The sequence below is a fragment of the Trematomus bernacchii genome, unplaced genomic scaffold (genome assembly GCF_902827165.1).
Source record: "Trematomus bernacchii unplaced genomic scaffold, fTreBer1.1, whole genome shotgun sequence".
In the NCBI taxonomy this organism is placed as follows: Eukaryota; Metazoa; Chordata; class Actinopteri; order Perciformes; family Nototheniidae; genus Trematomus; species Trematomus bernacchii.
The window spans coordinates 23865419-23878258 of NW_022988043.1; the positions used below are offsets into that span (position 1 = coordinate 23865419).

A 12840-nucleotide genomic window follows, 5' to 3' on the forward strand; every position below is an offset into this window, starting at 1 on the left:
CTCGTATTCAGTTTATCATGCAATCATTTTTCGTTAGCTTACAACACAATCCCTCTGATACAGGTTTCAGCAGGGTACTACAACAGGAGCTACATGACTCTGTGCCGAGGAGGACCCTGCTGCTTCTAGCTATGTCTCCGGCTATTGCAGGGACTATGGTTGACGCCACGACCACAGAACCAGAAGGAGCCTGAATCATGGAACATTTCTGAAGAAGGCCTCGAGCACAGCTTTGTACGAGTGAGGAGGAAGTTCTTCATGCATTGTGCCCGGCCTATCTCCGCTGCTGCTGCTCATTTCTTCCCCACTGAAAAGTATTCTTGTACATTACATCTCTGCACCCATATTTCTCAGATGCCATTTTTAAAACAGCCTGGAGTTCTTCCTCATCACCAACTATGTGAGTCATGTGAAATGATGGTGCTGGATGCTGGAAGTATAACTCTGATTCCTCTGTCAATTTAGAACGCTCTGAGAGATAATTATTACAATAAACTACATTTACAATCAACAAATGATTACACATCCGCAGACATTGTGCCACTTTTCTCTTTCAATTTACATGCACAAAAAATGGTGAAACAGTTCATGTGAATACTTCTCTTTTGCAGTTGCCAGTTGGTCTCTTCATCTTTCTTGCTTGATTCTCAAGTTATGGTCATAAACACACGTATTGATACACATTTTGATCTGATAATGGTGCTTGAGGACTCATATACAGCTATAGTTTTATTGCATTTCAGCCTTAACCAAAGCAGTCGATTGACTGACCTGAGCAAATTTACAGAGATTATTGTATGCTTTGTTGAGGGGTTGGAGGTCAGTTTTGGATGCACTTTGGTAATAACCAGCATAATCGAAAAGTTTCCTAAAGCTTAAACAGATATTCATTTCTAAAGAACTATTTTGTGACTTTGAAATAATAGATTTGTTTCCATCAATGTACAGCTATGGGATCCCATCAGACTATATTCACAAGACCTGCTGAGGGAAGCATCACACCAAAATGCTCAAGTAAGAATTACACTTTTTACAACTCAGAATCGAATAAAATACTCATACATGTGTTCATGCAGTGCTAAATGATATTCCAGTCCAAGCCAAAGTGCTTCTGCAAGTCATTTATTGTTGTAAATACTGTTACAAACATTCTGGCTCTGGTACAGGAATGTAGCTCCATTAGCTAGAACATCACAGAAAAAAGCTAGCAAATAAATAAAACATTGCTGCTGCTTTACAGAAATTGTATTTTTCTTATATGTATATTTTTTGTAATCTTCCGACACATTGAGAGTTAATGTTTCAGTTACATTCAAAATGAGTGCACTTAAAAATACTTGTTAGCCAACCCTGCTGCCTGTGCTAGCTTCAAGTGCTTGTTTCCTCTGTTAGCTACATTGTGTCACGCTAGCCCGACAGTCCATGGAGGGAAAATATCGATCACACCTTACATTATCTTGTGCTCTAGCTTTATGTCTTTTAACATAATCAGTTTTGTACATTCCGTTCACATTGCTCTCTAATGAAGCTTGCCTTTAGGCCAAACAAACAAAACCATTAGAAGTATATACCTTTACATAGTTTTCTATATATTTACTTTATATGTGTATTTTATATATCCAGCTGGTTTTTGTTTGAACATGGAGTACATTGGTTTAAATCACACTACACACACACACTAGAAGTAAGAACAGTACAGTGTAATCTCTGTAAGTCCAGAAATGGCTGCCCTTGCCCCTATTCCTCTTCAGGGTCCGTTTTACCATCATAAAGAGTCCAGTAGTAGTAGTAAGGCCAAGATGAGCTTCATCAATGAGGTCATACATATGGAATAAGCAGTGGGTTTTAAAGTTCGAATATACAGTGGGGTACATGTGGTTGAGCCTTAAACTCGAGAGGGATGTAAACATTGTCGTCCAACAGTGGAAATAAAGCTGTTCAAAGCAAGACAGTTGGGCTGGTGTAGTCAGGTACATTCCCAGAGATGCAGAGGAGTAGGTTTTGAGTTGATAGCGCTTTAGGATGTGGAGGAAAAAAAGTACACTGATAAGATCGAAAAGATTGAAAGTCCAAATTGACTGGCCTTTAAAAAGTTCTTGTTTCCGAGTTGTTTATCACTTGGAACATTAGTTTTAACCTCAATGACTAACCCGCAATCCTTAGTAAACCTTAGGGTCCACCATTGTCCCGGCAGTGGCTCAGTCAGTAGGGGCTTGGACTGGGAGCTGTAGGGTCGCCGGTTCAAGTCCCCGACCAGAACTAACATATGGAGTGTGGACTGCTACTTGGAGAGGTCCCAGTTCACCTCCTGCCCTGCCGTGGTGCCCTTGAGCAAGGCACCGGACACCCCCCTTCCCCCCTCACTCCCATTGCTCCCCGGGCGCTGTACAATAGCTGCCCACTGCTCCTAGTACTAGACTCCTGGTACTAGGATGGGTTAAATGCAGAGGCCAAATGTCACTGTGTGTGCTGTGTGCTCTGCATGTGTGACCATTAAAGAGGGTTTCATCCCTCCCCAATTCTTCTAATTCTGAATTCTATTAGTCCACACCCACCCACGCCTCTCCCTCCCTGTAAAACCTCAATTTGGACTGGAGAGAGACAACAATAAGACATTCTTGGTGTGCTACATTTTAAAGGACAGTCTTATTGTAGTCAAGGGGATGTGTTCTGAGAGAATTCAATTTAAATGAATTCAGAAATTTGATTTGTATCTTATAAATAAATAAAAATTACATCTTACACGTTATTTCCTTTTTGAATTGAGTTAGTTTTAAATGGAGCACAATGGCTTTGCAACATTGTAAGAGGCTGCAATAACATGAACCATTTATTTTCCCTTTTTAAATAGTTTTTAAAGCTTAGTCTTTTGACACTAAATATGTTGTGATTATAATACATGTGCAGAACCTGAGCCACATGAACATTCGTAGCCAATGACAATCATCGTGTTAAATAGGTGGCATAGAAGGCAGTGTGAAAAATATTTTTTTGAGTCTGCTACTGTATATGTGAGTCGCAGACTGAGATTCACTTATATTTCAGGTTCATTATCCTGTTGGTTTATTACCTCCTGGAACATAACACAAATGATGTAGAGAACCCTCTTCTGTCAGTAAAGCCGTTTTAAAGGTGCTTATATCTGTTTCAGTTGTAACACAAATCCTTCTAATCACTGAAGAGTAACATATTTTACCCAGAAGACCGGCAGCAAAGACCTCCTCACTTTAGTCCCTTACCTTGTCTCATGTGATATCAGCACCTTTACTATGAAAAAGAACTTCAAATTGAAAAGCAGATAGTCAAGATCATCCACAGCATTTTGAAGACAACATGCCGGTATATCTATACTTAACCTGTTACCTTTATGCCACGTTCCACAGCTGAACCTTTGTTTTGAAATTCTAGTTTTAGGAAGCGGACACTGATTTCCAGTGATTTAAAATCGAATGGGATAAAACACCAGTTGAGTCATTTAAGAGGCACCACTTACATTTGAAAAAAATGCTATTGTACAGTCTCATTTTGTGTATTAATACAACATAAAAGTATCAAATTATCAGAGAACATTTAAATAAGGAAAAGGTAATGAAAATAATCATATTTCAAGTTAACAAAATAAAACATTGCACTTTGGATAAGCCGTGAACAGTCTGCAGTGCAGGAACAGAAAGTCTGTATTCCTTCAGGAACGTGAGGGAAACTACCGCATGCCATAATACTACGCATCTCATTGCCGTTAATACTTCAGGGATCTGTACTCTGCTGGGTTATAGGTATTCATAACTCAAAATATAATATGTCTCCCCCCCTCCTTCCTACTCTTTCTTCCCCTTAAACATGTCTTAATTTTTGTCCTTCATCACATTTAAAAGCAAATAAAAAAATGTCACGTTACACAGTTAAACTCATAATAGAAATAACACAAATTGGGTAATTAAACAGTGCTACATATAGAAAGCTGTACAGTATATGATGCTGATAAATGTCTCCCTGGCATTATTCATAATTATATGAATGGAAAGCGTATTAACAAAAACAATTCACTGTTTCTTATTTCCAATGTAATAAAGGCAGCATTTTGCTTGTCATTGTACATTCTCAAAGTACTGTTGGAGGCCATTCTCTCCCTCAAATGAATCAGGCCTTTCCTGAAGGAGGATTGTATTTTTTGTTATTAGTCTTATATTTCATCATCATATTTAGTTAAGAAGCCTTAAAGGTAGGGTAGGTAAGTTTGAGAAACCAGCTCGAGATACACTTTTTGTTATATTCCATGGAATGCTCTTAACATCCCGATAGCAATGAATATCTTAAGTGCTTTGACAAAAAATCCATAAAAAAATGTCATCTGTGGAAGCCGTAATACTGTAAAAAGCACGACCAATCATTTTAGCCGGCCCGGCTAAAATAACTGGATGGCCTACCTGCCTGTCAGCCTTCCATCTGTGCACAAACTTATCTCGTGCCCTCATTGGTCATGTGCGCGTTCGTGTGTGTTGGAGGAGGGGCTCTGTAAGGAAGTGGCAGATTTTCTCCGGTTATGTATTTTCAAATTCTAGCGATCTCGAGCTGGTTTCTCAAACTTACCTACCCCACCTTTAATATGTTCTTATCTGCTCCTCTTTTAATGTTCTGTCAATGCAGACTAAACCCTGATAAATGTGTTGCAAAATGTATATATTTGCAGTATTACAAACTGGGTATTTGCAGGATCTCGTGGGAAGTGAAATCTACAAAACACAGCTGCAGACACAGAGAGAGATCTTTGGGATTGAAACTTTCAGCTGCTGTCACTTACACGAAACACCTCCTGAACCCACAGTTAACATTAAAAACCTTGGCTAAAAACCGGTGGCTTAAAGGGAATAAAGCCATAAAATGTAGACTTTTAATGTGAAAACTGCAGCCAAGTTTCATAAGTAGTAGTTAACAAAAGAAAAAAAAGCAAGTAGAAGCCACTGGAATGATTTACTGAATAAGACTGTTGTTAGCAAGAGAAAGCGAAAGTCAGTGACATGATGCCATGACTGTTGTTGAGCTGCGGAATAATAATTAGGGGCCAGCCTTTGTTTGTTGGTGCCATACTCGCCTATAGCTAGATCATTTAAAGTGGCTTGTATGCACTACGAGCAGTGTCCTGTGTACAGAGATCAGTGAGGAAACAGACTATACACATGTACAGCATGCAGTTGAGTGCTTTGTGCATCCACATACAATGGCATGACGTAGTCCAGAGCACACTCCATTACCTACCTATTACTACATTATCAAACCAGCAATGAATAAATCAGAGAGGCCAAATTATAAAGGCTTAATTTCCTGGAACTGTTTGCGTTCAAAAGAGAGGTGCAGGAATGAGCTACAAAACCCAAAAATTAGTTAGTTAATTATTTTACCATTTCCGGTCCTGTTTCTTTGTAAATGCTTTGGTTAGAAGCCTGAAATAAGGTCTATGGTTAACACAAGCTTACAAGATGTGACATAAAATATGTCAGTAAAAAACCCTCTGGTGAATGTCCAGAGTCTAAATAAGACTGCTTAACATCATTAGCCAAACATTAGCCACCTTGCTTAATGTTTGGCTCAGTCATGTGACCCTGATGTAGTCCGTTTATAGCATTATGTTCGTTGTTTACTTCTGGGGATTGCATTTTGGCTTCAAACATAAGAAAAGTGGTGTTCAGATTTGGAGATTACCCTGCTGAACAAAAGGTGAAAGTATCATGAACATGTGTTTACCAACGCACATTTTAATCCAAAATCCCATCGTTTTTTTTCTAACTTCAGAGTCGGCCAACAAAAGTACATCACGCTCTATAGAATAGGCAGAGTTTTTCTTTTTAAGGTTTTAGGGGAGTGAAGCGATAGAACTTCATACAGTATATGGTTCACTTTGTTTGAGAAAAACCGCCTGGGATTATTTCGAATCATTCCATCCCTGTCTTGTGCCAACACCTTGACACAGGGACATGGTGGTGCAGGTGTGATGTTACGCCCCCATGTTTGCACAGCATTACTTTAGTTGGTGTTGTCACATGCTGACGGAGCTACAGCTTGTGCTCTGTACAGAGGATACAAAAATGTAATAAATGATCAGCCAACACTGACCGTGACAATGGAGTCAGAAATGTATCTGTTGGAAATGTGCAGCGTCAACTCTTCCAAAGCAGCGGACATATGGAATGTGCCAAGGGGAAGTGTGTGCTCACACTCATCTGTCAGCATGGTTCACACTGAGTTACAGTAGCAGGCTCCAGCTTGGTCCCATGAAATGTAGCTAAAACATGGAAACTGAAGAAAAAACCTCACATCAATAATTTGGTGGAGGAACTACGTATATAAAGACACAGGCAGTGATCTGCCAATGAAATAGCAGCATGGCAGAAAGGACAGTCAGGGTTAGATGTGCAGATTGCTCATTAAATATAAGGTGTATAGTGTGAGAGAAGTTCTAATGTTTCTGATTAAACAATGACCATATAGTTAAAAGTTGCCTAAACTGAACATTAGAGATGCACTGAGGAACTGCTCCCAAGTTTGAAAGTGTGAAATGTGTTGAGGATTGCGGGGCACTACTAGGCGCAGAAATTGCAACAGGTGTAAACATCTTTCACCGTTTGTACATTTAGCCAAAGTAAGAAAACAAATCTTTTAGTGACGACAGATACTCTGGGTTTCTATGTTGTCACTTGAAGATGAGGCAGAGCAACAGAACAATCCCACTAACAACTCACTACAGTCCACCAGCTGGGACCAGAAGGGTGCAGGGTGAGCGCCGGAAAGGGGGGGGGGGGAGTTAGAGGTGTGTGAGGTCAGGGCTGGGTCTTCTTAGATGTAAACAGGCTGCTCCTGGGCGGTCAGCAGGCGGTACATGGCTGCAGGCATTGTCTTCATGTGGATCTGAGACAGTCAAAAACAGAGCAAAGCATTTCATTGATGGACTTATTGAAGGTAAATGCCTTTGAATGTCAAGTGCCAAAGGGTAGCAGTCATTGCCATCCCAGACATCCCCAAGTTTAAGAAAAAACACAGTCACGGTGAAACTAATTGTGTCATACTAAGCACAATTTAAGAGGCCTTATTCTGCTTTTTGGCGGGTCTCCCTCTCCTATAGTGTGTTATATAGGTTTATGTGCAGGTACATGGCTGCAAAGGCTACAATCCCTGTGTTCCCTCCAACTCCTCCATTGGACTCACTATGAAACACTTCTATTGGCTAGCGCTCCAACACATTGTACGTGATAGGCTAAAGGGCGGAACATGCAGTTGACTAATCACAACAGAGCCGACCAGCTAACCAATCAGAGCAGACTGGGCTCTGGTTTCAGACAGAGGGTGAAAAGAGCTGCTGCAGCACAGGCAGTATGAGAAAAAGAAAGAGCTTTTTGAACATTAAAGCCTGGAGACATGTAGAGACACTACTTACTGATATACACCTGAAAGTGAGAAGAATATGGCCCCTTTAAATAAAACGTATGAACTCTACACTGGAAGGTCAGGTTGGTGATTTAAAGCTCGCAATAAGTGTTGTGCTGCTTACACTGGGTGCACTGGCATTCACCTTTGGGTGTCATGTATCTGCTGCTGCTGTTTATAACCGAGCACACAGCGAGATGCAGCCCGTCCGGAGACATCTGATGCTTCTGCTCAGCAACCCAGCTCTGTCACTCCCTGCTAATAACTCTCATAATTATATGGCCAAGCCGAAGTCATGTGATATTTTTAACCCTTAGTTCTTTCAAGTGTTAGGTGGCAGAAGCGCTTTGGTTACCAGTGGTGTAAATGTACTCAAGTCATGAACTTAATTACTATTGTGACATACTTTTACTCTACTTGATTATTTCAATTTTCTCATATTTTATACTTCCATGCCACTACAATTAAGAAGAAAATACCATACTTTTTACACAACTCCACATAATCAACACATACATAAGACTTAGTTACACCTGAAATAAGTTCACAAGCTACCCTGCAGTATACAGTCATTTACTTAGCTCCCGCTCACCAGCTGCAGCAAACACAATAATTCATCAGTAAATATAATCCAAAAACATGATATATATCTTTCCGACCTCTGCATAGTGAGTATTTGTACGTTGGTAAGTCATGTTTAATGCTAATGGTTTTGTACTTTTACTTGAGTAACATATTGAATGCAGGTCACTTACTTGTAAAAGAGTATTTCGGTATTCCTATACTATAGTATTGCTACTTTGACATATAAGTACAACAACTGAGTACATCCTCCACTTCTGTGTGTAACTATGTTCTTGAATAAGTCTGGTAGAGGATCTATAGCTCAGTGTTGGTGATGTCAGAATGCAGAGGGACGTCTCACCTCTCCCACAGCGTTGGACAGGATGTGGACGATCTTCTCATGGGGCGTGGCCACCACGCTCTGGCTGTTGATCTCGATGATGCGGTGTCCCACTCTGACCCCGCCCCTTTCAGCGATGCCCCCACGCATAAGGCTACAGATCTGTTTATCGACAGATGAGTTAATTTAGATCACAAATAAAAAAGTGATTTAACAGAATACAGACACAGTTCAGTATCACCCACAATGCCGTTCTGGACGCTGAACCCCAGCTGGTAGCGCAGGTCTGGCCGTCTGATGAGCACAGTGGTCACTGGGGGACATCTGACGATGTTCAGCTTGATCCCAGACTGGTTTTTCAGACCCTACATAAAGAAATGCACATGGTATCAGCGAAACATCACAGGGTTCACATCACTGCAAACACAGATCAGATGCCAGCAGCAGAACAGAAAGACAGAAGCTACAGTTCACAGGACGAAACCAAATATATTTCCACAGACCCTCATGTTAAAGTGCCAAACCTCACAGCAGAATAAAACATTTTTTGTTTGGGACAAAAAAGTCTGAACGTGTTTTTTCTCTTTCTCAAAATGTTAATTTCTCCTTAATTAATAAATATCTGGACAAAGTAGTTGCCAGGCAACAACTTGAGGTCTTTGATAACACTTGAAAAGTTTGAATCTAGCTTTCATCAGCATTAGTACTCAATTATTATTTATTTAACAATCACCCTCAGCACTTGACGCAGTAAACAATTGCATTGTGTTTGGCAGGGGGATATTATGAGTCAAAATTGTCTATTTATATTTCAAAGGAAATTGGTCGATGATAGCTTTGCAGTGCCCCCATTTCATAAAAAATGTTCTCTATTTATATATATATATATATATATATTCTCGCTGGCAATATACTGAATTTTTTGCCATGGCATGTCGTTTAATGTATCTCTACTTTTTTGATTAAATAAAGCCAAAACTGCATCCAACTAAACCTAATGAGCTTCAGTAATCTGATTATTACCCGTCCCCTTGTGTGTTATGAAGGTTTTTATGCATGTAAACGGTCTGCAGAGTCAAAAACCCTCAAAGTACACCCTGTAGCGAGTAAAACTCTAACACAGAAAAGACCTGTCTATGCTGCCCCAGAACGCCTCGTTGGACATTTCTCTTTTTCCATTGTTTGCTTCCTGGGTTCTGTGACGTGTGAACACCCAAATCAACAACAAATGACAGGATTGGCCCAAATGGACCAATCCGCGGAGGACCTCACACACCAGGATCCCTTGGCTAACTAACAGGGAGTCCCCATTGACTTGCATAGAGCTCCCTGAACGCTGGTAATAGACGAGTTGGGATTGTGGAGAAATGCTCTCCGCAGACCCATTCTCACAGCGTTATAAACCTTTTTCTTACTCAATATCAAGCCACACTTATTGTTTTTACTTCGGCTATGAGTGTTTGTGTGTGTTCAGGATGAGTTTCGCTTGTTCTAGCTGTATCGCCGACCCGGAAATCTGTCCGCTCCTCGCAGCAGCTCGCAGCAACGAGCCTCGCAACGAGCCTCGCAATGAGCCTCGCAACGAGCCTCGCAACGAGCCTCGCAACGAGCCTCGCAACGAGCCTCGCAACGTCCCGACCAATCAGAGCACATTGGGCTCACAGGGAGGGGGGGCAGGAGCTCCAACAAGCCGTTTAGGACAGAGAGTGAATACCTGGTGAATACACATACTATACAGAGATGCTGTATGAGAAACCAATAGCCGCGTTCACACCGGAGTACTTTTCCCCGTACTTTTCGCGTTTAGTTCCGTTAGTACCACTTATGTCGCGTTCACACCAAAAAGAGTACTGAGTGCCGGGAACTTTTACCCCCATTTTTAGTGCCTGCTGAGAGATGGTACTTTCCTGGGGGAAAAAAGTGCCCCAGTTCTGATTGGCTGGGCGAATTGCAAACCACGCCCCGTAAAACTCTGAAATGTTTTGTAGAGCCGCCATTTTATTATCCTCGCATTAGCATTATTAGCATTAGCATTCGCCCCGCGCACAAACGCAGAGAGACTAACTTATGGCAACACAAAATAAAACATGGGAGCGGTGGAGATGAGGAGGTGTCGGCGTTCTGGCGATTTACTCGGAAGGCTTCAGTAGAAGCTGCTGGGAGTCTTCCCAGCAGCTTCTACTGAAGCCAGTCCCCAACTCCGTGGACTTCCGGCCGGGGACTCCGGGTGGCAGTATACGCCGTGAAGTTGTTTGCGGCCTGCCAGTAAACCCAAAGCAGAAGAAGACGAAGTGACGTCAGCGGCTCATTTGCGTAATCTTCCCTCAGGGAACTTATTCCGGTGTGAACGCGATCTGTACTAAGTGCCCTGGGGTAATAAGTGCCGGGGCACTAATGGCACTACAGCGCGGAGCACGGTTTAAGAGGGCTGTGACGTCAGCGGCCCGTCTTTGGTTGCGTTTCCACTTGGCCTAGTACCGGCCGGCGGGTCCTAATTCACAGTTTTTCTGGCCTCATAAAATCGTGGGTCTAGGGCCAGAGACAACGAGGCTGAGTCGGGCTGAGTATGCTAAACTAGAGAGAGCATCGCTGGCAAGGGGGCTACAACTACAACAAGATGGACATATTTGACCGTGATTTAATTGTAATACACGTTTCAAAATGATGCCGAAGTAACAACATACTGATACCGGTTAGTAAAAACCATGAATTAATGCTTTGTCAAGTCTGCAGACAGACGGCAGGCGAAAAACCTTTTAAAATGCGTGTTTTCTAAATGGAGATTGGCTAAGCTAACGCAGTATATGCTCCGACCGTCCACACTCACAACAACGGCGTATACAGACATAAATAAAGCAGCGACTGTATTCGCCATGACACAGGCAGTCTGTGGTTTGTACTTGTTTAACTTTTGTCTAGTTTCGGAACATATATGAGGAGCTGTGAGCTCTGAGTGCTAACAGCTAACGGCTGTGTTGTTTTTCTGGGGTTCTCATTGAAGATGACGTCACGGCTCCGCCTACACTGCGTTACTATAGATCAGGGGTAGCCAACACGGTGCCCGCGGGCACTTGGTCGCCCGCAGAGGCAACGTGAGTCGCCCGCGGGGCATGTTCTAAAAATAGCTCGCCAAGCAAATCCAAAATGTATAAAATACACAAAACAAAAAAGGAAATCTACCCTATGCATAAACGAAACCTAAATCATAGCGAACTCTATCTACTTACTACAACTCTATATCTATCTAACACCCCTCCTCCCCCCACCCCCAAAATTAATATCTACCAATCACGTTCTTGCTTGATTTGCGGGACCAGCGTTGCAGTCTGGAAGAAAAGCAATGTGGCACCTCCCCGCTGATTTTCCTTCTGGCAGAATCTACACCACACATCAGCCCCATTGAACAGCCTATCATGCAGCCTATACACACATGGGGGGGCAGAGTTTTACTCTGTGTGTTGCAACTTGCATATCTTTATTGCACTTGACGCACACACACGCATGGCGTAATTTCCACCTGGGACAGGGGGAAATGTCCCCCCCACTTTTCGAAATCCCGTTTGTGTCCCCCCACTTTAAAAATATGTTTATTTTTTTTTTTTAACGCAAGCCGTCGATCGCCACGGTGGAGCTCACAGCCTCTGTGAGCGAGCGAGACAGAGCGAGCGAGAGAGCTAGGGAGGGAGAGGGGGAGAGAGAGGGGGAGAGAGAGAGCGAGAGAGCTGGGGGGGAGGGGAGGGAGAGAGAGAGAGCTAGGGAGAGCATACCTTTATCTATTTAATATAGATAAAGTAAGAAATCATTCCAATGTGTACTATAGGACAGTAAAAAAAAATCAAAAAACTGTTTGAAAGGGGAGTGATTAGTAAAATAAGCATACATAAAAAAAAAAAATGCTAACTAGGTAACATAAGATAAGAATAAACCAGTTGAAATGATTTGTTATTGGTTGTGATCATATTCTAAAGATGTTTGGATTATTGAAAAGTATACAGCTCCCTTTCATCTGAGTGTTGAGAGCTGTATCCATCAATTCATGTTGTGCTCAAAGTGCACCAGATTGATGCATTTCACTTCAACATTAAAAAATAATCTTCCTGGGGGTGCATGCCCCCCGACCCCCCTAGAGGAGGTGAGGACCCCCCTGGAGGAGGTGAGGCCCGTCCACCCCCAAATAAAGCAGGTTAAAATAATTAGATTGCATACATGTTCTTTTAGTAAACACTGAAAATGGGTCCCACAGACACAAACAGCAAACAAAGGTTAAAGGTCAGCATATCATAATGTTAAAATGTGCTAAATATATACACTGCAAAAAAAGAAAAGAAAAGAGGAGTAAAAGTAGCCCCCGACTTGTTTTATTTTTTAAAAGTAGCCCTCACCCTAAAAAAGGTTGGTGACCCCTGCTATAGATACTACCCCAGTTCCTAAACTGTAATGGAAATGCGCCATAAAGTGAGCCAGTCCTAACGAGGCCTAGTCATACCGAGCGAGGCCGAGCGAGGCCGTGTAGTGGA

General features: G+C 42.1%; 1 protein-coding gene across 1 annotated transcript in view; it reads right to left on the reverse strand.

Annotated features, from left to right (window-relative positions):
- Positions 1-4533: 4533 nt before the first annotated feature.
- The window catches only part of LOC117472339 (amyloid-beta A4 precursor protein-binding family A member 1-like), a 77193-nt gene continuing 68886 nt past the window's right edge, over positions 4534-12840 (reverse strand). Inside the window, 3 exon segments of the mRNA XM_034117484.1 lie at positions 4534-6903; positions 8345-8485; positions 8569-8688. Coding sequence (XP_033973375.1) covers positions 6832-6903; positions 8345-8485; positions 8569-8688 — 333 coding nt within the window. The 3' untranslated portion in view covers positions 4534-6831.